The 24,740-nt window shown below is 38.6% G+C and overlaps 1 protein-coding gene across 3 annotated transcripts in view; it reads left to right on the top strand.

The window, feature by feature from the left end:
- The window catches only part of fbxo41 (F-box protein 41), a 67,309-nt gene that overhangs the window by 29,787 nt on the left and 12,782 nt on the right, over nucleotides 1–24,740 (top strand). For all 3 annotated transcript variants that reach the window (XR_010896783.1, XM_067405063.1, XM_067405062.1), the window contains exons 3-7: nucleotides 712–919; nucleotides 11,546–11,619; nucleotides 17,624–17,979; nucleotides 20,343–20,575; nucleotides 22,314–22,429. Coding sequence is in view for 2 of the 3 variants with exons in the window: in XM_067405063.1 (XP_067261164.1) it covers nucleotides 712–919; nucleotides 11,546–11,619; nucleotides 17,624–17,979; nucleotides 20,343–20,575; nucleotides 22,314–22,429 (987 nt within the window). In the remaining variant the exon portion in view is untranslated. The remainder of the gene's footprint in view (nucleotides 1–711; nucleotides 920–11,545; nucleotides 11,620–17,623; nucleotides 17,980–20,342; nucleotides 20,576–22,313; nucleotides 22,430–24,740) is intronic.

Raw genomic sequence — 24,740 nt, 5'->3', positions numbered from 1 at the left:
TGAGAAAAGGGACAAACGAGAGGAAGAAGGTGGTATCAGATGCCCTTTTCCCATTTGCCAAGGTGTGACCGGTTTAAATTTGGATGGACTGTAGTCCTTTAAAGAGGACCTATTATACTTTTCTACATTTTCAACTTTCTTTAGTGTCTGCGAAGTTACAAAGCACAAAGTCCACCCCAAAGGGAGTTATTCTCTATATCAGTAAGCACTGTTTCTGAACTCTCTGAAACATCTTGATTGTAGTCTTGAGTTTTTACAATATTCCTAATTTTAAAAAATCCCTCCCAAGGCATACGCAAAAAAAAGGTTTCGAGCTAATTACAACACACTTGTCCTGCCAACCAATCAGAGCACATTGCACTTTTCCGAAGGAGGGGCTTCATAGAGACCAGAACTAAACAGAGCGTTACTGACAGACTGGCAAGAGAGGTGCTGCAACAATGTAAGATATGTGAATAATAATACGTTTTTTGAACATCCAAGCATGAAAACCCGAAAAACAAAATGAAGACTTTGTAAAAGAGCATAATATTGATTTAATAAAGGAAAAGCTGTTGGTGGTCATACATACGCCACAGTAAACCGCCATATCTTTAAAGTTACGCAATTAATACTCTGAACGCAGTCAGTACTCCTTAATACATTGATCAAACTGACAAGCAATCACTAAAGACTTTCTTTCTCCTTTTCGTTCATTTCCTCCTCACTCAGAGAGGTGGCCCAGATCGACCAGTTCCTGCAGGAAACAGCTGCGCGTGAAGCCAATGCTAAACTGCGTCTTCAGCAGTTTATCGAAGAGCTGTTGGACCGGGCCGACCGTGCTGAGAAACAGCTCCAGATTATCAGCAGCTGTGCCACCACCCCCAACGGCAGCCTGGGACACTGCAGTCTGCAAGGATCCAAACCTAATGGACGACAGGTACAGTAACTGAGAAAAAACATGACATTGAAGTGATCAGAGATTACACCTGTATTTGTAACATTTTTAGCAACATTTACTATCGCATCCAGAAAAAAACTGTCAACTGTACTCACTTCAGAGCCTGGGCATGTTGAGAAATATTTTAGAGAATTATACATGGTCTTTATAACAAGTTGAGGGTAGGAAGTGGAAATTGCCTGAGAGTGCTTTTCCATGGTTATATTTCTGTCTGCAATTTTCTGTGAGATAAATCAATCTTAATGCAGCACTCAGGAGATATCTCTTACTAAATTCAATGCATACAGATTTGTTCTATTAACCTCCAGATAACCTTTTACAGTGTTGGTAAATTGCAGTGGTGCACTAGTCTTATTTTCTTGGATAAAGACCACTTTGGAGCAAACGTCACAGTTACGTCACTTGCAGCTGTGCGCGCTTAATGGTAGCAGATAAATAGCGGTAACAAGTGGAGGAAAATGGGCGAAATCAATAGAATAAGAGAAAAATGTTTTGTTGTGCCTCTAGATGTCAGAATCGAAAAATATAGTCCTAATTTTTTATAAAATACCATAACTGAAGACGGCCTTTGAAGCTAAACGCAGACGTTTATGTTGCAAGTCACAGACTGGACTGATGAAACCAGCGATGATTAGTCTACTATTAAAGCGTGAATTTCATGTAAACCGTAAGTCTACATAATATTCACATATGCAGTTCATAGCAGTTACAGCATGAAATAATATTTAAACCTATAACATTTTACATAGATAACTTTTAAACATAGCCTATAACATTTTTATCTCACAATTCTGACCTTTTTTTCTTGCATTTGCGTGTTTATGTCTCCCAGTTCGGACTTTATAACTCGCAATTGTGAGTTTATATCACAATTCTGAGGAGAAAAAAGTAAGAATTGTGGGATATAAACTTACAATAAAGAGTATATCTCACAATTCTGTTTTGACTTCTAAGAATTGTGATATAAACTCGGATTTGCAAAAAAAAAAAGTCAGAACTGTGAGATATAAACTTAAATGTAACTTTTTTTATTCTTTTATTTCGTGGCTTACAGACTGCTACTGCAGAACGTAAGTTATGTCTATAACTATGGATCTATGAGACCGAACGATGACCGTCACCACGGTCTTACCTGGATGAATGACGCCATTCTTCCGCCTATCCTCGAGACCTAATATCAACAATGTCAGGTGACTGACCTTAGGGGTTGACTATATAACATCCGGATGAACCAACCACTTCCTCTTGCCTGGAACGCCCCAGTTCGTCCCGAGTGACAAGGGATGGTGACGGTCATCGTTCGGTCTCATAGATCCATAGTTATAGACATAACTTACGATCTATTTCGACCTCACTCAGACCGTCACCACGGTCTTACCTGGATGACTAATAACATCAGGGTCACGAGGGACTAATATCTCCTCCCTCTCCTGGCAATTTAGCAACAGATAAAACGGTAGACCCCAAAGAATTCGGATTTGTCACATTAATCCTATAAAATCTTGTAAAGGTACATGGAGTACTCCAAGAGGCTGCAGCACAGATGTCTGAGAGCGCTACTCCCTTGAGTGCTGCCCAAGAAGTAGCCATGCTCCTGGTAGAGTGAGCAACCAGATCACCCGGAATGGGGAGATTCTGGTTCGAATATGCTTGTGAAATTGTATCCACAATCCAATGAGACAAACGTTGCTTAGACACAGGCTTACCTGTACACTTCTTGTCAAAGCATACAAATAGTTGTGTGTGTGAGTGCCGCAATGGGCGAGTGCGGTCAATGTATGTACGCAATGCTCTAACAGGACAAAGAGAAAAATTATCCAACCCTGTACCCGTACAAAGAGGGTCAGGATGGAAAGCATCAAGCTCAATTACTTGATTTATTGTACTAGGCTTAAGGACCTTGGGTAGAAATGACGGGTTTGGCCAAAGAAAAACCTCCGTTTTCTCCGCCTTCCATCTCAAGCAGTCTTCACTGACTGATAAAGAATGCAATTCACCAACTCTTTTGGCTGAACATATTGCCAAAAGGAAAACCGTTTTCCATGTTAAGAACTTAAGATCAGCTTGTTCCAAAGGTTCAAAGGGTGCTTTAGCCAGTGAGTGTAAGACAATAGTAAGGTCCCAAGAAGGTGATCTCATAACTCTCCCTGGGTGTAAACGATGTGCACCCTTAAGAAATTGAGATACCAAGGGGTGTTTGCCAACACTTACACCATCTATTAATGTGTGGAAGTGGGAGATGGCTGCAATGTAGACCTTTATGCTATTTACCGATTTCCCCGAGTCCAACAATGACTGTAGAAACCGAAGAACAACATTGGTGTCACAACTGGCCGAGTTTAGCTGACGGTCTTGACACCACGTTGAGAAAATTCTCCACTTGCTAGAGTAGTTACTCCATGTAGAGGGCGCTTTGGAACTATTTATTGTCCTCAATACAGCTTCATCTAAGTCTTTAGAGAAGGACTTATCAAAGGCCATACCCACAGTTGTAACGTCTCTGGTTTCGGGTGCCAGATTTGGCCCTCCGCTTGGGAAAGAAGATCGACTCTCTTCGGTAACGGCCAAGGGTGACCTTGGACCAAACGTACAAGGGCTGGAAACCAATGTTTCTTTGGCCACCTCGGGGCCACAAGTAAAACTTTGTGATGGCCCAATGCTATCCTCCTGAGCACCAGGGGAATCAACGGTAGGGGAGGAAAAGCGTACAACAATTCTTTCGGCCATTCTTGAGATAGTGCATCTATCCCCAAGGGACCTCCCTGGTTGTTCAAGGAGTACCATAGGTCGCAATGAGTTGTCTCTGTAGTCGCAAACAGATCGATCCTCGCCATACCTAACCGACTCCATATAAGTCTCACTACTTCGGGATGGAGACGCCATTCTCCCGGGAGAGGTCCAGTTCGAGACAAAAGATCTGCTGCTTTGTTTGCTACCCCCGGTATGTATACTGCCCTGAGTGATGAGAGTTTCAGAAAAGCCCAGGAAAGCAGTTCCTTTGTCACCTGGAGACATCGTGCTGATCTGGTGCCGCCCTGGTGATTGATGTGGTACACTGCAGACATGTTGTCCGTTCTTACCAAAACATGTTTGTTCTGCAACAATGGGTAAAAAGCCCTCAGGGAGAGATACACTGCCCTGAGTTCCAGCACATTGATGTGCTCCAAGGTCCAAGGAGATTCCCAGACTCCCCTGATGGACCTGCCTTCCCAAACTGCTCCCCACCCCATTAGAGAGGCATCCGTTGTTATCACAGACCGCCTCGCTGGGATGTTGCCCAACGGAACCCCTTGTGATAGCAACGTCTTGTTGTTCCAAGGGCGTAACATTTGGATACACCTTCGTGTAACCCTTATCCTTGCATGTCTGTGTAATTTGGGATGTAACTGGAAGTTGTTCACCCATCGTTGTAGTGGACGGGCTCTGAGAAGGCCGAGTGGGATCACAACTGCTGCTGCTGCAATCATACCCAGCAATCGCTGAAACTGAATTAACTTCATCCTCTTGTTCAGACGGAATGACTGGGCTAGAGTGAGCAAATGCACCACCCTCTGGGGTGATAAAGATGCAGTCATTAGTTGTGAACTCAACAAAATTCCCACAAACACGGTCTGTTGTCTGGGAATTAGACTGCTCTTTTCCCAGTTCACTTTGAAACCAAGAGACTGGACATGTTGAAGCACTATTTCTGTGTCCTTCATGACTTGATTGTGAGAAGGAGCACAAATTAGCCAGTCGTCCAGGTATGATAGAATTTTCAAACCTGCACACTGAAGAGGTCGAAGGGCTGCTGAAACCACCCTGGTAAAGACCCTTGGAGACAGAGACAGGCCAAATGGAAGGACCCTGTACTGATAGACCCGGCCTTGAAAGCCAAAGCGAAGAAACGGTTGATGATCTTGACAGATGGGCACGTGGAAATATGCATCCTTTAAGTCTATGGAAGTGAACCATTCTCCCAGTTCTATGACTTCCAGAATTTGCACTGTAGTCAGCATTTTGAAAGGTAACACCTTTATGAATCTGTTCAGTTGTCGTAAATCCAGAATTGGTCGAAGTCTGCCATCTTTCTTGGGTACTAGGAAATATTTCGAATAGAACCCAGTTAGCTGTTCGTTGGAGTTTACCTGTACAATCGCTTTTTTCTGTAATAAGACTGTGATCTCGTTGGCCAAAATTTGTGCCTGGACTGGGTCTTTGACCATGGTCATATGAACCCCTGAAAAAGTAGGAGGGCGTCGCCGGAACTGTATCCTGTACCCTGTCTTGATGGTATCTAGAACCCAAGGATCTGATGTCACTTTTTCCCAACTGTCCAGGCATAGTTGGGAGCATTCCCCGGCGACTCCTAGACCGCTATGCATGGCCTCCCCGGGGTTTAGAACCCCTGGTAGTATGCCTTTTAAGAGGTCCTCCCCTGACTGGAGTGTGAGGCTGGTCAGTTTGGGGATTTTGGTAAAACTGTCTGGTGCCTCGATCATGGAACTGGTATCCTCTAGTTCGTCTTTTGTCATACCCCCAAGGTTCCGAACGAGGAAATGGTAGGGGCTGAAAGGAATGACCAGCTCTATGGCCATATCTGGCAGGTCCACCAAAAGTTTGCTGAACTGTTTCTCTTCTGCGTCTTGCCTGCTCAGCAGTATCCAGTAAAGACTGGGAATCATTGTGGAATATCCGTCCTGGAACCACTGGCATATTAGTCAGTTCCTTCCTAATAGTCTCAGGCAAAGATGTTTGGGCTAACCAAATCTGTCTTCGAGCTAAAATTGCTGAAGACATAGATGCTCCAATATCTCTCGTAAGCTGTGAATGTGTGATGAGTGCTGTGTCAATCAAATTCATGACATCACGCTCCTCTGTATTGACAAGTTTCCTCAAAGCAGCCAAAACTATTGCCAAAGCATTTCCTGATCGGGCTGCCCGGGTAGCTGCATTATACGCTTGGCACATTAACCGATCAGTCTTCTGACACTCCTTACCAGGACAACGAGGGTTGTCTGTAACCTTATCAGGTCCCAAAGTGGTTAAGGCTGCGATCTCTCGCTCCACTGACGGCATGTTCCCCATACCACTCTCAGAGGGATAATTTATTTTAACAAACTGCCTACAACCCGCATTAAACTGAGGTGCAGCTTTTGGATTATTCCAGGCTTTCCTTAGCATCTGTGAATAATCATCAGCCACAGGAATAGATGCAAGGGGCTGTGTACGGGAAATGCTCGTCCATACACCTTGTGTCGGAGCAGGAGCTGTAGCTTCTTCCTGAGTATCAAGGCCCAGGATCCTTGCTGCACTTAAAATGCTAGAAATAATGTCAGAATGTGGATACCCTTCTGAAACATCAGATCTAAATTCCTCTTCCTCATTTTCTTCAGCATTCTCTTCACTACCATAGAGAGAATTATTTGCATGTAGTGATACGGCATCCATAGAATCATCCCTCCTTTCCTGATCTGATGTTAACTCATCTCCAGGAGGAGGTGCAACAGGGAGTACCGATGGTTGTGCGTTTACTGGAGGATTACGTGTTTCAAGCTTACCAGCTAAGTCACGCAATGCTGCCAAAATTTGTAATTGAGTGTCACCTTCGGGCTCTTGTACTACTGTGGCCCTTTCCCGTTTATCCTGAGGTATGCCAGGACATGAGGACTTAGTGAAATCATCAGGCCTCTTGCGTTTATGAGGGGAAGTGCTAGGAATCACTTCTTTGCTACCACCAGTTGAATGTCTGGCTCTCTGTCTTCTTTCCTGCAAAGATAGCTCCAATGCAGCTGCACAAGGGTTTTCAATATCATCTAATAAATGCTGCATACTCAAACAGGAGGGGCATTCCCGGTGCCCATCACGTGGGTGTAAACCAGTTTGGCAAAAGCGACATTTTGAGTGACTCATGACAATCCAGAGTTCAAGTCACTCGTATAAATAACAGTCTATGGTAAGGGGAAAATAATAATTAAATAAACAAATTTAACTGTAACGAATCACAGTATTTTAATCAATTGAAATTAAACTGCAAGATTTAAAAAATAAACAATCTGGCATTTAGTTTACCATAAGTAAAAATGCCATTAACATAAAGGTTGTGACGAATCACAATTCATTAATCATCCTTAAAGTCTGCGAACAGAACACTTGGATTGACAGAAAACCCCTTTTTAAACTGTAATTCTTTAGAATAATCTACTTGGTCTTAGTTGAAAAATACAATTAACAATGTACCATTAATATATAGATTGTGACGAATCACTCTTCATAATCATCTTACAAAATAACTCTGCGAACAGAGCTCTAAGAGAAAATTATAAATCCACCATTCTACGTGCGCACACGCAGTAGATAGGATGGAAAAACACTTGTCAGCTGCGAACAGCCGACCCAACAAAAAAACACCTGAATACAAACAAAAGAAACACTCACCGACGTATGTTCCAACGACGCGCCGAGATATATAAATGAGGAGAAATCCACCGCAATCCTCAGGGACGTGAAGCACCTGCACGAAAACGTGACGGATTGGAACTGTAATCTCTCCTATAATTAAGCTCAAATTTTACCGCTTCGGTCTCAGATGAGGCGAGAAAGGCAAGAGGAAGTGGTTGGTTCATCCGGATGTTATATAGTCAACCCCTAAGGTCAGTCACCTGACATTGTTGATATTAGGTCTCGAGGATAGGCGGAAGAATGGCGTCATTCATCCAGGTAAGACCGTGGTGACGGTCTGAGTGAGGTCGAAATAGATCTGTCATTTTCTGCCACCAGGTAGACTCCGCCCATATAAACGTCATCTCTGTTTGCAAACACAAAATAGGCCTATAGAGGGGGTTAAACTGTGGTTGGTTACTCAGCGGACTCAACTGGCTCCACTGAGTGTGAATGCATTCAGATTGCCAATGACCTATTTGTCTATTATTCCCTAAGGGGAAAAAAAGTAATTTTTGTCAAAAAAAGTGAACAAAGTGTAGCAATGAGTAAAGTTTTGAACACAGTACAGGTGTATGTACAAAGTGTATTGTACATTTATCTGTATATGTCATGGTTGGGCAAAATTCAGTGTGTGTGTGTATGCCACGGTTACTCAAACTGCCATTTTTAGGCTTCTTATTAACTGTGGATGGCACATTCAGGCAACACCCTAACATCTCACCCTCTGACATCATTGGGGACCCCCTTCGTCACCATGGAAACAGCAATCTACATTTGCCATTTACTCATATATTCTATTGCACACAGCGCTGTTGACTCAGTTTGAGTTCACACACAGCCTGTGTTCCCAAATGCCAGCCACAGCTTTCCAGTCTCCTACTATCTGGAAAGGAAGTAGTCTTAGTGATGTCAGAAGAAGGGAACAGCATTTCAGGAGCATGCATGCTGTGATTCAGGACATTAGGCCTAAATTAGAGCATAGACAGGCACTGTGCAGGGTTATGACTACAGGAAAAATACAGAAAAAAAGAAGGTAAGCAAGAAAGAAGATGCAAATTCCTTGTTCTCGTCTCAAGCATTTCCGACCATCCCAGCCAGCCCTTTATGCTGTGTACTACTTGTGAAATCAATAGTGCTGCTTTCCCTTTCTGCCCCATTTCTGCGGGCACTGCGCCCAGTGTGTGTTTGTGAATATGTGTGTGTGCCCTGTCAGCACTATGGCACCTTGCTTGGCCCATATTTTCTCGGGTGTATCACCTAACCAGCTAGAGCAGTTATTTAAAGGCACAGTTTTCCTGCATCCTGTATGAGATCGTAGGGCTGGACGATATGGCCAAAATTTATATCACGATATAATTCTTAATTTCGGTCGATACGATATAATTCCGATATCGATATGAAATATATAATAGCCTCAGAAAAACTGCCAAGAACGGCCACAACGTCTGAAAAATGAATTTGCCAAATCTATGAAATCTCTTCCTATAAAACTATATAATATTTAAGAAATAAAAACAGTACAAATAAATTTATGTTCAGCTTTTATTTGTATTTAGCCTTCATACAAACATAAAAAATAAACATAAGACTCACTCACTTTTGTAATATTAATATCTTTAACATTAAACTATAACGTAGGCTGATTTTATTATCCTTAATATAGATTAAAACAAAAGTGCTTCAGCCAAGATAAAGATTATGAAAAGTAAACAGAAAAAAAAAAACAGTGAGAAACAACAAAAACACATTGCTGGGGCAGGAACATTGTTGAGTGTTGATGACACTAGGGGTGCAATGGTTCAAATTGCTCATGGTTCGGTTCGTATCACGGTTTTAGGGTCACGGTTTTGGTACAGTTCGGTATGTGCTATTAGCACGTACCGAAACCGTGACCCTAAAAACTACTGTTTATTTGACTACTGTCAAATAAAAATAAAGAAAATAAGAACAAACGATCAAACTACAAGCAAATAAGTACATCACAAATAAGTACAATAAAGCAAATATTCAAATAAAATAAACAGTGCTTTTCAGGTATCTAACAGCAGTTTTCAGGTACAGAATGGATAAAGTAATCAAATATAAAATAACACTGCATATTATCTTTACTGTATAAAATAAATAATATTAATCATTATTGAAGTTACAAAAACTATTCAGTCAAGAGCAGTGAGTGATTTCTTTGTTATTTGTTGTTTGATTTAACATTAAAAACAGGCAGCAGGAATATTTTTTTTCCCTTTTAAGACATGCACGATCCAGTAGCTACATATACTGTTACACATGCATGTCTTTATCGACTGTTATACGTTCACTTAAGACATAACCGACTATGTTTGCTAGGATACTCGCCAAGACGGGCATGTTGACGTAATTTTTGTATGAATTTGTCCGCCGAAGCGCAAGACGTGAAAGAGAACTCAGTATTTGCGCGCTGACTGAAATAAGCGTGTGCGCGCGTCGCATGAGCGCACACAAATCTTCTCACAGCGCGTGCGAGTTCTCTTTCGCGTCTTGTTCTTGAAGGTTTAAATCAGCAAAGCTTAAATGAGTTTAGTTTAAACAGATAGCATCGTGTGCTGTTCAGGTCTCACCTGCGCTCGCGCGCTATCAACACCCGGGTGATGACGGCGTAAATGACTGGACATTAGAGCATACGGCACTCGCTGTTAACAGTTTACAAAGAGTTACTGTTTTGTCCACGCTTTCTGATTATCGTTGTTGTAACGTTTTGTGCATCCATCGACTGAAACATACATTATCTGAACTCTGTCTGTTTTCCACGTTGCTATTTTAAACAAACCATATTAACCAATAGATACGCTGATGGCAGCGTGTCTGTGGTGTACGTCATCACTCAAATAGCCAATCGCGTTCTGCTCTTTCTAACGGCTGCGCCTCAAGTAAGTGAGAAATGTTGTAATGTATATATCGAAATACCGGAAATGTGTTTAAAAATCATATCACCGTTATCGAAAAAAATTATATCGCGATATATATTGATATTGAATTATTGTCCAGCCCTATGAGATCGGTGAGTCTAATAACTACATCTGACAAATAAAAGTCATTAGTAGTTGACCGCAATGGTTTTTTAGAGCAGAACACTTTTTTTTTTTTTTTTTTCTTTTTTTTAACAACACCTGAAGTACTATTTTATAGGGAAATCAATGTAGGCCAGGCTAATTTCACTCATAAGACCAAAATTTCTTTATAAAAACAAGAAAAATAACCATTTTTCACTGCATTTTTAAATCCCACATTTCTGAATAAGCCCTTAAAAGTATAGTTTACATGAAAATGAAAATTCTGTCATCATTTACTCACCCTCAAGTTGTTCCAAATATCTTCCTTTGTGTTCAGCAGAACAAAGAACTTTATACAAGTTTGGAACAACTTGAGGGTGAGTAAATGATGACAGAATTTTCATTTTCATGTAAACTATACTTTTAAGGGCTTATTCACAAATGTGGGATAAATGTAGTTAAAATCAATTGTTATTAAAACATATTTAGTTTAATGATAAACACGATTTTAGACAATATTTGCTTTAAAAATTAGAAAGCAGGAAATGTGCATTACCCTTTGACAAGGCTTTCAGAAGATTTGTTAAACTGACACAATCGGTCAAGTGAGCCTGATCGTAAGGAAACAGTTTGGTGTAATTTTACCAAATATTTGGCCTGGTTGAGTCTTTCAACAAGGCACAGAACCGCAGGTTGCACGAGGGGGATTGCCCATGTAATAAGTGTACAGTAAGCCAATTTACAAAAAATAGCTAAATGACAAATTAGCAAATAGCTAAATTTGAGTAATTAGCAAAATGAGTAATCAGTGATGCAAAGCAACCTGCTGTCTCTTTGGCTGTGCCGTTATTTTGTACTCAGGGAGTTTTGAAACATTATTATCAGTGTTGACCCAAACTAAACCTAGCCTTAAAAAAGCATGAATAGTGATGTAAAAGCATGTTAGTGGTAATCTTGTCAATAAAGTTCTGATGAAAATGTGACATGTTTTTCCCATGTCTCTCTTTACCCTATAACTCTTTATCTGCTTTGATTCTATTTATATTTACCTGCTGATTTTGATCTACAGAGTCTCAGATGTGTTCAGTGGAATTTTGGAGCATCTTTCTCTGTTATACACACACTCTCACTCGATTTATCTCTTTTTATCTCATAGAGAAATTCTAGTATCTCCGGGACATCCAGGGGAATGTACCAAGTGTCCGATCGACGTTCCTCCCCCAGCACTGCGTAAGTCTCAGGGCAGCAGAATTCTTCCAGCATGACTTCACAAATATATGAATGTTTTGGCATCAGCCAAATTTTCTGCATTTTATAATTATGTATAATTTAATAATATCACTAATGTAAAAATAACTAATAGAATTAAATAATTGTATTTATTTTTTAATTTGTGTATTGATCTGCATATTATGAATTTCATTTGAGGAGTTAAGTATTTAAGGTTAAGGTGTTAAAATATTATGCAAACTCCTATTGCCTAGAGAAGAATGAAATACTTCACAGTAGTATCACTGGTGTTTTGTTCCTGAGTGAATTAGTGTTTTTGAACAAACCGGTTGAATGACTGATTCAGTGACTTGACTCACTCATAAAGTCACTTGTTGCCAAAATGTCTTTTTAACATAAGGGCAGTTTGTAACTTGAATGTGTCGAGGCTTCCGGTCTCATCCGCTTCCAGTTATTTTAGCTGTACAAAAACTGTCTGTTATGCTGCTTTGTATTAATGTCTTGTATTTTAATCATAAACAAACTGGTTTGTAGGGCAAATTATTTTACCATTTACTGCATTTTGTTATTCAAGTTTTTCACTTTATCAACTAATGAATTGGAAGTTGTGCACATTCACAGAAAACAGATTCCGTGTTGCAAAATAAGGTGCTTAGATCAATGGAAGTATAGTTTTACTTCAAACCTTGAAGTTTTAGATCTAGCATTCAATTTGGCACCAGACGTTTTGCAGATATATCTCAAATATGGCAGAGCAGCAAGTTTTATCTGCTGTGAGCCATGGGTATGTTGGAGTCAGCCCGGTTTGGGATGTGTCTAGGGAAAAACGCTAGATTGTTGCATTTGCCTCAGGGTTAAACCAGTCTGTAATCTCTCAGCCATGCAGAAGATATGCGAAAAGAGTCCTGTTGCACACAGACACACACACACATAAACACACTGCTGTGTGTGGAAACCTAAAGTGCCTAAAAGCACAAGGCCAAAAACAACCAGTGCCCAAGGCTCCAGAAGGATAGTGGTGAACACATTTTTCTGCTTCCTTGGAAAGTCTTGTTTTGTGTTGTATTGAAAGCATGTGAGTGTCAGGTCAGCGTTTGCCTACATAGTGGAGACCAAAATGTAGTAAATGTAGTAAAACCTTAAGTAAAGTAAATGGCAGAATTCTCAATATTATTTTATTTTATTTATTATTTTGATTATTATTTTTAGGCATATCATATAAATACAGACAAAGAAAAACTGAAATTGAGGGGTAGAGGCTATACAGAATCCCTATGGACTAAACAAGATAATTAACAGGACACAGGTGAGACACATGAGGGCAAAAAACATGGCAACAGAAGAGCATGAACAAAGAAAATACAGGAAGTTAAACTAAGGACAGTGCAAACTATCTCAAAGTCCAATATACGTATATATATATATATATATATATATATATATATATATTTATATATATATATATATATATATATATATATATATATATATATATATATATATATTGTTTTCAGTTTTATAAATACTGTTGTTTAATAAGAGTTTAATTAAACAGATAAAAAAATGTAGAAAAATTGAATCATTTTTAAGGTGTTATATTAATCTAGTGAGATTCTCAGATAGTCACTAAGCATGACTAATATACATCACAAACATATTACTCTTGCTTTTATTTTTAGGTCATCATCCGTTTATATGATTCCCTGTAACATACCATAACTAACCTTTGTGTGGCTGCTCTTTTAACAAGTTTCTGATCTGTGAATGAGACAGCAACATCCATCTGTTGTGTGTGTTCATCTGCGCATGGGCCGTATCGAACCATTTGGTGCTCGAATCGGAGGGAAGGAAGGAGCGTGGGTTTGCCCCGGATTCTGCTGTCCCTAAATTGACATCACAGACTCCACAGGTTTTCCTCCTGAATCATATGGGAGAGGACTGAAATGATCACTGCTGTTCCTTCATTATGGCATAACCACCATCATCCATCTGAGTCAATTATAAAGACATTAAATACACAAGTGGCATTAAATAAACAAGTGGAAAACACTGAAAAGTGTGGGGGCCGTAAGAAATGAAAAGCTAGAGCAGTTTGGCAAGCATGGATTAAATTGATTAAAAGACATACTACAAAAGATTTCTATTTCAAATAAATGCTCTTTTTGATTATCAAAATATCCTTAATCCTATCACGGTTTTCACGAAAATATTAAGCAGCGCAACTTTTTCAACATTGATAATAAGAAATGCGCCCTACAGTCCACAGCAGCCATTTTGAAGGCGGATGTCTTTAGCCATCGCATCCCTCTGTTTTTTCAGCATCTCTATTTTTGACTTCAAATGAAAGGCACGGAAATGTAGTTCTTACATGAAGTAAGGGGTGCTGAAACATTAAGAACACAATATGATACAATATAGAGACCGAACTCTGCCTTAAAGATCTTTTTTATGTCAGAAACTTTACATATAAATTCTTTTTAGCCTTTATAAGCATTCCTGTGTAAGCAGTTATAATGTGTCCCAGCTTCATTTCTAGTGGGTCGTTTGCTCTTTAGCCCACAGTAAAATAGAAAAGTAAGTCTGTCATTGTAGTCATTTGCCTACAGCAGAGCCTACAGTGACTATTGACAGCAGTAGCACAGTTTCTCTTTAAGTCTCAGTGTTGGCTTTTGAACTGTAACATCTGGAGAGTGACTAAATGTCTGGCTGGAATCCCCAGTGGAAATTCTGTCCCTGCTAAGCCTTGGAGGAGAACATTCTTTACCCACAATCCCATGCATATGCTCTAACTGTTCCCCGAGTTTAGTGATTTCTCTTGTAATGATTAAGGGAAGGTCTTGAGCAGTGGAATTGTTCAGAAGTGTCAGACTCAATTAAACTGAAATTAAGTTGCATATTTATTGGAGGTAAAAAGGAATCAGGAATGATGCATTGACATGTCTAAATTTAGTCAGCCAATTGAGTCACAGCTTCTTCAGATAATTAACTTTAAACTGTCAAACTTAAAATGTCAAAGCTGCTTTATTCTATACACTATAAAGGTCTGCTTATTACCGGCTGTTATTATATGTATAAGAGCTACTAAAAGCTATAAGAGCTACTGAGAAGTTTAAACACTTTTTTTTTCTTTTCATGCCTGCACCAGCACTGACAAAGGTGGCCAATCCAAAAAAAAAGAAGATGCATGACATCTCTAAAATTGTTGATTTAGTGGTGTGTACCCTGAGCTTAGTGTTGAAAAGAATCTTCTGAGGAGTGTTTTGATAGAAAACAACGGAGAGTCACTATTGCATGTGCAATTAAGGAAATAACCCATTACTCATTCCGACTTAAAAATAATATTTGAGTTATTAATCTTTCTTCCAACAAAGTGAGTTAGCAGAGTCTCTTATGTCTAAATTAGTGGGTGTGTGTTTGTGTGTATTATAGGAAGTCTGTCTAGACAGATCTGATCATATTTCCTGGTTAACTCTCTCTGTTCTTTTTACATACTCTGAACACAAACCCTGTATCCTAAAGCAGTGTATACATGTTAGGGATGTCAATCGATTAAAACTTTTAATCTAATTAATTACATACTCTGTGATTAATTAATCTAAATAAATCGCATACATAATTTTTGCTGTGAAAGTATTAAATATTTCAATTCAAATGAATCAATGCAGGGTTTTTCCTGGGTCAAAAATGGTCTTCGGTGGTGACAGACATGGTCATCCACACAAACAGTAAAAAGTGCCCCTCCCAACGTGATCTGCGAGCCTGATACTGACAATAAAGTACCCGTCACTCTCACTGTAATTCTTTCTTGCCCTCTTCGCAAAAAAAAAAAAAAAAAGATTTTATAGCTTTGTAAGAGAAGATGCTTTTTTGCTAAACCTGAAAAGTATTAAAAAGTAGCATTTAGAAGTTATATTAACTAATAATATAATTTTCTACCATATACAATTGAATGCACCTAGCTAACAACAACTTGCTTTGTTCTGGTTTCACCTCACTCCAGTCTAAACTAACTGATTTTATAGGTAGGCCTAATTTACTACACATTGTCATTTAAATAACCTGAAAATACTGTGGATTATTAAGGCTAATTTTACTAACCACTCTTGCTAAATGGGGTAAGCACACTTATGTTCTCATTTCAGAGTTGTTTGAGTAAATGATTCATTATAGACCGTGTGGACAGATCAGTTGTTGTCATGATTCATTAAAATGAATCTGTTCAAATGAGTCATTCGGTCGCGCGTTGCGCGCGAATCGCGACGGTTATTAGGACATCGCAAAAGATTTGTCACACAGAAAACACTTCACCACTGGATAGGACTTTCTTTTTGTTTACTGAAAGTGTGGTTTATGTCAGCTGCACGTGCAGGGCGCCTGTCAGGGAAGATGAGGTGACGTTCTTTTGAGCACTATTCACACCCAGCGGTTATTCAGGAAAAACATTCTCCAAATGCGCCTCGTGAAACATGGATTCGGTCTTACGAACTTTTAGCATTGTGTCAGTTGATTTAGATTATTATGTGTGAGGTAGAGAGAGTGCAAAGACGGTGCTTACTTTGAAGACACTCGCTTTGAACCTGGAGAGCTTGCGTGCACGAGAACGGCTCCAGGTTCAAAGGTCAATACGGAATGGATTAATCTGCGTTATTTTTTTTTAACACGTTATTTTTTCTCAGATTAATTAATCGAAATTAACACGTTATTTTGACAGCCTTAATATATATATATATATATATATATATATATATATATATATATATATATATATATATATATATATATATAACAATGAGGCAATGATAATTGGTTCAAATAAAATATCAAGAGCAAGCTTAAATATACATTATATAAATATAATCAACTTATGTACATTATGTATTATAACAAATACCTGCAGAGGGCACCAACGGCTTGGTGATTGTTGTTACACCTTACAGCATAATCTAATCCTTGTTTAACATTTAATTCAAATGTCCACTTAATATTTGGTCACTTCTTTACTGTAGAATGCTACAGCCAATGTAATTTCTTGAACAAGAACATGTGGACATTAAATGTTTACTTTTATTTTGAAATGTTCAATGTTTTATATTAAAGGGGTGGTTAATTATGATTTCACTTTTTTAACTTTAGTTAGTGTGTAATGCTCAAAGTTCAATGCAAAGGGAGATATTTTCTTTTAAAGAATTCTCTGTTTAAGAACTACAACAAACAGCTGGTAGGGACTGCAAGGAGCTTCTTGCCGAGTTAGTGACATCGCTAACCCTAAAATTTTACATAAACCCTGCCCCAGAGAACACACAACAAAGGAGATGAGGCCATATTGGGCTGCTTTAGAGAAGAGGAAGAGTTCTTGTAAGAGAGTGTTGTTGCCGTTATTTTACTCCGAACTGCTTCACAAATGAAGGTCAATTCAACGCTGGATTTACACAAAAAATTAACATAACGGCACATGCTAGTCGATGAGTTGAATCAACTCCACAGCAACTACATAAATGTATCCACTATCCATTCAGAAACGTCCAGTTGCATTCTATAAGTTGTAACTTCTTCCTGAGTCTCTTCATCAGTGTCTGACTCCGGTTTGAACAATGTAAGGCTGAACACCGTTACTGACAATCGTCATTTTGGCTGCGTGAGATTCTCCAGCTTTGTTGTTGTTGAGCAAACAAAGCACAAGCTGTTAAAAACTCCGCCCACTTCTGGAAAGTGGGCTGGGAGCAGCAGCTCATTTGCATTTAAAGGGACACATAAAAACAGCGTGTTTTTGCTCACACCCAAATAGAGGCAAATTTGACAAGCTATGATAAATGATCTGTGGGGTATTTTGAGCTGAAACTTCAGCCACATTCTTGGGACACCAGAGACTTATATTACATCTTGTAAAAGGGGCATTATAGGTGCCCTTTAAGAATTATTTGTATGTTATTCCTGCAAATTAACCACAACATTGTACCTGACTGTTTTTTTCCCCATGCTTCCCTTTGTGCTTTTTGATAAACAGCGCATCAGGACGAGGGAAGTCTGTGTCCCAGGGTTCAGGAGGTTACGACAGTGACAGTGTGGACCTCCATGCTCTGGAGGACTGCCCTGATGCTCAATACTACCACGTCCAATGCCGACTTGGGGAGGGAGGCGGAGGAGGAGGATATGAAAGGACGGGTGCTTCCCGGAGCTGGGGTCTCCGCAAACAGGCCATCCAGAACTGGCAACGACGGCCGTACCGGAACAGCACGGAGGGAGAGGAGGGTGACGTATCTGACGTAGGATCCCGCACCACAGAATCTGAGGCCGAAATGTGGGAGCAAGACAGGAGAGCAGAGCACGGGGGCAACCGTGGAGGATACAGACTAGCTACAGGTGCGTCATTGACTTGCGTGGGCAGGACTTGTAGAAACTGGTCCTGGGGTTTATTATTTTGTGTTTCTAAATGTTGGTGGAAGAGCATGGTTCATTTCCCAATAAACACAATTCCAAATGCATGTAATGTAAATCTCATTTTCTGCTTGTCAGTCATTTAAAACATTATCTGGGGCCGAAACGGGCAAGCTCTTTAGCAAATGCTGTTATGGTTGCAAATGTCATTTAGCGGTATGTAAGTTTGTGAGTTAACAGTTTGTAGAGCAGTTTGTCAGGCCCCAGGCCACAGTACCAACTCTCCAAATAATGATGGTATAGTCAGGTCAGAGGACCAGGACACCGGCTGAGAGAAATTAGGTCACATGAACGAACTACCGTCAGGACCACAGGCCAGAGAGCAGTAGAGAGCGTGTGTCATGGAGTCATGAGTAATGAGCACAATTTTCCACTTACTGACTCCAGGTCACTGTGGGAGGAGCGAAATGAGTAACCAATATTCTACTATATGCTCGTATACATAATCACTCCACATTTTGACTTAAGGCCATGATATCTTGGCCTGTATGTATTTAATTTACATTGATTAAGGCTCATTTGTGCTGTTCAGATTGTGTCACCTCTGCTTTGTTCAGCTATGGCAGAAAATGTAATTATCAACCTGCAGTAGGCCTGTTCACATCATATTGATCATTTTAAGGGAGTTTACAATAAATATGCAAGATCATGATGGAAACCAACATGAAATCGTACATTTGAACTGCAGCATTTGCCATCCATGCCAAACAATGTCAGCGCCAACCTGAAAAAGTATTTGGAAGCTCTGACAGAGAGTTGAAGGGATTTATTTAAGTGCAGATTTATTTTGACTTTAAAAGCTAATATTATTGTAATTAATAATAATAATAAATCATTAATTTATATATTTGCTATTAGTTTAATAGTAAAATATTTATAAAAAATAATTAAATAACAAAAAACATACTTTTTATTCCACAAATTACACTACACATCCTTATTTTAAAATATTGTGCCATTAAAATTAAGAATAAGATAAGTAATAAAAATAATGTTAATAAAACATTTAAAATTGTGTTATAATTTCATTACATTATTTTTTTTCCTGCAGCAAACAATGTGGAATAAAGTTGTCTTCATCGACTGATAGTCATCTTTTCCCATCCCACTGTTTAAATATATAAATTTGAATGTAATTTAAAAAAATATATATATTTTTTTTTATTTAATTTGTATATTTTTTATTATTTAATGGATTATTTTATAAAATATTTTTACAAATAAATTTTTAATATTTAGTATATTTTAATCCTTTTTATTCTACGATTACAGTACTCTTATTAATAATAATAATATTGTGTTATTTGTATGTGGGATGAAGATGCCTGCATCCATTAATAAAGAGTTGTCTTTTCCCATCCTACGATTTAAGCGCACGCAGACTTGTTAAGAGATTAAACACAATTAAAAAATGCTTGTTCGTTAATTATAATTTTATATATTTGTATTATTTCATGGATTATTTCATAAAATATTTTTGACACATTTGGACAAACAATTTTTAATACTAATATACCCTTTATTTCACAAATGACACTAGATATTATTATTTAAAAATGAACATTTTGGTAATTTCATTAATTTTGTTAAACATTTAAAACTGTGTAATAATGTCCAAAATCAAGACATTTTTCTCTGCAGCAAACAGTGTGGGATGAACTTGCCTGCATCCACTGATCCAGAGTCATCTTTTCCCATCTCACTGCTAGTTGATGTTTGGTTTTGGAACAGCAGTCATGGTTAGTTTATCCCAAGAGAATTTTTTCTAATGCTAGCATTTTTATTTAACTGTATGTATACAGTACATCATATCCATGCCATGGCCAGGGGAAGGCCAAGCTCCATTCTGTCTTCACCATTACATCTCAGTAATTTGAGAGCATGTTTGAGTCACAACTTTTAGCAGATTTTGCTTGATAGATTCTGAGCGTCTTAAAAATGTAGGCGAATGCTGCCAACACCTGTTTCTCCAGTCTCAATCTCGTTAGATTTTCAACAAATTGTGGATGACTCAAGAGACCTGAGCCTGTCAGACTGGAGCTGTGAGATAGAAATGGCCTGCTGATGGTATGATTTGGAGGATGTTCAGAACCTGTGGGAGGCACTGAGACATCTGAACAGAGCCTCATAACTGTCCTTTTTATTTGACTGTGGCGCCACCATATGGACATGCATGGAGCCAATTAAAGAATCACACACCAAAAAAAAAAAATATATGCAAGGAAGCTGAATGGTGACTACAGCTGTCATGCAAGTCTTCCTTTGTCTCTTATTCTTCCTGTCACCAGGTCGTGAAGGAGGATACAAGCCTTGCCGCCATGAGAAAAGCCCCTCTAAAGTAAATGAGGTGATCAGTCCTGAGGTGCTGAAGATGCGTGCCGCTCTCTTCTGTATCTTTACCTACCTGGATACGAAGACACTACTGCGGGCGGCCGAGGTGTGCCGGGATTGGAAGTTTGTGGCTCGTCACCCAGCGGTGTGGACCAGAGTTCTGCTGGAGAACGCTCGCATCTCCTCAAAGGTTTTGACACCGTTCACACAAACACTCCTTCAGTAATACTCCTGTTACATTTGGGCTCTGACCACCCAGTTTTTCAGGAGTCAGGAGTATTTCTAATTTATTTTCTTTGTGGCCATTTCAGAAAGCCTTGAGCCAAACCAATCAGCTCTGACAACATTACAAATGACAACATTACAACATTATAGATTCATTTGATTCAGATTGACAAACTGCTAATGAATGAATGAACTATTAATTCATTTTCACTGTGAATGTTGAAATGAAATCAGTTTGGATTTCCCTTTTTATCAGAAAATACTACCTCTGTATTTTATGCTCTTAACCTATGGAAGCCCGGTTTCACCACAATTGAATAAAAAAATAGAATTCTGTAAGTCATAATAATTAGAAACTTATGACTGATTAAGCACGGGGTAATTATGACTTAGGTATCTCATTATATTGAGAAAGTTTCTCATAATAATGACTTAGTATGTCAGAATAATGAGAACATTTCTCGTAATTATGACTTATTTTCTCGTAATAATGACTTAGTTTCCATAATAATGAGAAACTTTAGCGTAATAATGACTTAGTTTCTCATAATAACAAGAAACTCTCATAATAATAAGAAACTTCTACGCATGCGCAGAGCAGCGGAGCAGTGGCACGCTAGCGACATCTGCTGGTCAAAGTCTCGTAAATGCGAGAACAGCAAACATGGCACATTCTGCATTCGTGCACTTCTGTTTTCGTTAAAGTCAGTGTAATCTACAAAAGTGCAGTCTATAGTATCATTAAATAACATCAGTTCATTATTACGAGAAATCATTATTAAAAAAGAATCTCATAATAACGAGAAAGTTTCTCGTTATTATGACTTACATAGTTATTTTTTTTTTTACGCAACTGTGGTGGAAACGGGCTTCCATACTTAACAGTACATAATGACAATACTAAAATATAAAAAAAATTAAAAATTAAATCATATTTTATTATTATTATTTTTTTATATTTAATATTTAAAGAAAATTGATCAATTAAAATAGATGAACCAATCTATTAAAATAATAGTTTTTATATATATAGTCAAAGCAAAAATTATTCAGACATTTTTTTTATATTTTTTACTAGTAGGTGCAGGACACTACAGTTCATTTGTGACCAAAAATTATACCCAAAAATTCTTCATACAGTAAAATACCAGTAAAATTGATTCAAATTTGGAACCAATAATTATTCAGACACTTTGACCTGACCATGTTTTGTTATCTGACATAATAAAGATTGATCTTTTCTGACAGTTTAACTCTGAGATCTTGTCATATTTTATAACTATTTTTTAAACTACAGTGAATAAACTGTATTAATGAATGAAATGTTCAAGTTGTCTGAATACATTTTGGTTTGACTGTATATATTAATAAATTGCCATGCTAAGTCAGTACATAGCACCAGGAATGTGGCAAACCAAAAGTATATCAATATTATTCATAACTTACTCATTCAAATGTATAATATTGCGGTAGAAGTAAACCAAATAAACTAATTTCCATCTTTAAAAATTGGCATTGTAATATTTTATTAAAGATATATATGATAGATGAAAATGTACTGAATTGTGGGAATATCCCAAAAGACAGATCTGAATGAGATAACAGTGTAGCATAAATTATCTGCCGCCCACGTATTTTGTAATTGCTGAAAGTCCTGAAAAAGGCCACGCTCTCTAACTCTGTCTCTCACTATGTTTGTTTAGTTCTTGGGCACTCTGTCTCAATGGTGCACGCAGACGCATTCCCTCATCCTCCAGAACCTCAAACCCCGGCAGAGGGGGAAAAAAGAAACAAAGGAGGAATATCTGAAGAGCACACGGTAACACGGTCTCCCACTGCGCCTGCTGTTTACTGTACTGTACTGACCCTGCTGTTTGTGTGGCTACTGCCTTCCCACAGCTCCACGCACCTCCTCCTCCTCCTCTTGTCACTGTTTTATTACCTTCTAACTCTTCCCCGATCCTCTCATCACTCTTTCACACCAAACAGATACACACTCACTCGCTCACACAGTCTGCCACTTGTGAAGTGCTTGTTCAGAGATCCAGCGTGAGAAGGGAACAGAATGAGCAGCCTGTTAATTGCTCTGCTAAATCACCTCAACCAGAGTGCCAGTCGAAAACCTCATGAAAGAATTCGTCAGGGTTTTTTACAAACTAGAATTTGAATATTTGGTGGATTGAAAGTTCATCTTCAGAATACAAATGAAGATATTTTTAATGAAATCTCAGAGATGTCTGTCCCTCCATTGACAGCTATGTAACTACCACTTTGATGCTTCAAAAAGCTCGTAATCCCAATTGACCAATCGAAATTTTCTGAAGAGATGCTTTTGCTTTATATGATTAACAGATTTAATTTAGGCTTTTATTCACATATGAACGTTCATCAACTCACACATCAGTTGTGGTAAACAGAAGCTCAAGCATGCTTGCTTGATGTGTGAGAACCAATGAGAATCATTCTTCTGTGTTACGCAGCAAGAACCACTGAGGTTTGTTCTCTCACATCAGGCAAGTACGGTTGTGCTTCTGTTTATGTTCACTGATCAATGTTTATGAGAATAAAAGCCTAAATTCAGTCTGTTCATCATATAAAAAGACTAAACTGCCTTATTCAAATGGATTAGTTTTACGATCTCTTTATGAACTTTTTGAAGCGTCAAAGTGGTAGTTGCGTAGACTGTCAATGGAGGGACAGAAATTGCTCAGATTTCATTAAAAATATCTTCATTTGTGTTTCGAAGATGAATGAAAGACTTACATTGAAATACATGAGGGTGAGTAATTAATTACCGAATATTAATTTTTTGGTGAACTATCCCTTTAAAGGTACAATATGTAAATTTTTTGCAGTAAAATATCCAAAAACCACTAGGCTAGTGTTATATATTTCGTCCAGCTGATTACAAACAATATCTCAAATTTTTTCAACTACTTGTAAATCATGAGAAAATTCCCATTCTAAACAGTGACACGGGGCAGTGCAGTCGCCTGTCAATGACGTCAGTTACCTTTGTTACCGCCTTTACTGACGTAGAAACCACATGACAACAGTGCCGTGGACAAATGCGGAAGTAGTGTCTAGCGTCCAGCAAACCACTAGCTTGCTTCAAGCAGTTCCTTATTTACTTCTTGCACGTTTTATGGTGGATTGCGTTACTTATTTATGGAACATAATTACTGTTTACCATCTGCCGCTGGTTCTGTCCACAAGGACAGCTCCCTTAAACTCATGACCGGAAGCGGAAGCGGCGCCGGCGACTGTGTCATAATAAAAGTCCCGCTGCTCGTGAGGCGTGTGTTGATCAATCGCTCCAGCTCCTCGTTCAGCTCCCGCAACACTCGGTCCTGCTCTGCTTCATACTACAGTTAACGTTAATAATCGCATCCACGAACATGAGTTCTTCCAAACTCCAATCCCTATTCTTTTGCACCGTCCCTTGAGATGGAGACCATTTCCGCTCTAAAACTTGGCGTCATCAAACTACGCCTTTGTTTTGAATAGGCTTCTAGCGACCTCTAGCGGAAAAAAAATATCACAAATTGTACCTTTAAAGCTGAAAGACTTTATTTATTTATTTATTTTTAAATGTAAAATCTGAGACAAACCATTCATAAAACATTTATTATTATAACACTGATTGAATGAAAGTTAAACGTAATTATTGCACCAAATGGTGCCCCAGGATAATAAAATAAAGATTGTCTTAAAGGGTTAGTTCACCCAAAAATGAAAATAATGTCATTAATTACTCACCCTCATGCCATTCCACACCCGTAAGACCTTCGTAAGATCTTCGGAACACAAATTAAGATATTTTAGTTGAAATCCGATGGCTCCGTGAGGCCTCCATAGGGAGCAATGTCACTTCCTCTGTCAAGATCCATAAAGGTACTAAAAACATATTTAAATCAGTTCATGTGAGTACAGTGGTTCAATATTAATATTATAAAGAATATTTTTGGAGCGCCAAAAATAACAAAATAACGACTTATTTAGTGATGGCCGATTTCAAAACACTGCTTCAGGAAGCAGCGGAGCATAAATTAATCAGTGTATCGAATCATGATTCGGATCGCGTGTCAAACTGCCAACGGCTGAAATCACGTGACTTTGCCGCTCCGAAC

The sequence above is a fragment of the Chanodichthys erythropterus genome, chromosome 12 (genome assembly GCF_024489055.1).
Source record: "Chanodichthys erythropterus isolate Z2021 chromosome 12, ASM2448905v1, whole genome shotgun sequence".
NCBI lineage: Eukaryota > Metazoa > Chordata > Actinopteri > Cypriniformes > Xenocyprididae > Chanodichthys > Chanodichthys erythropterus.
The sequence above is the reverse complement of the archived record's forward strand: the minus strand, read 5'-3'. Positions and strand labels throughout refer to the sequence as shown.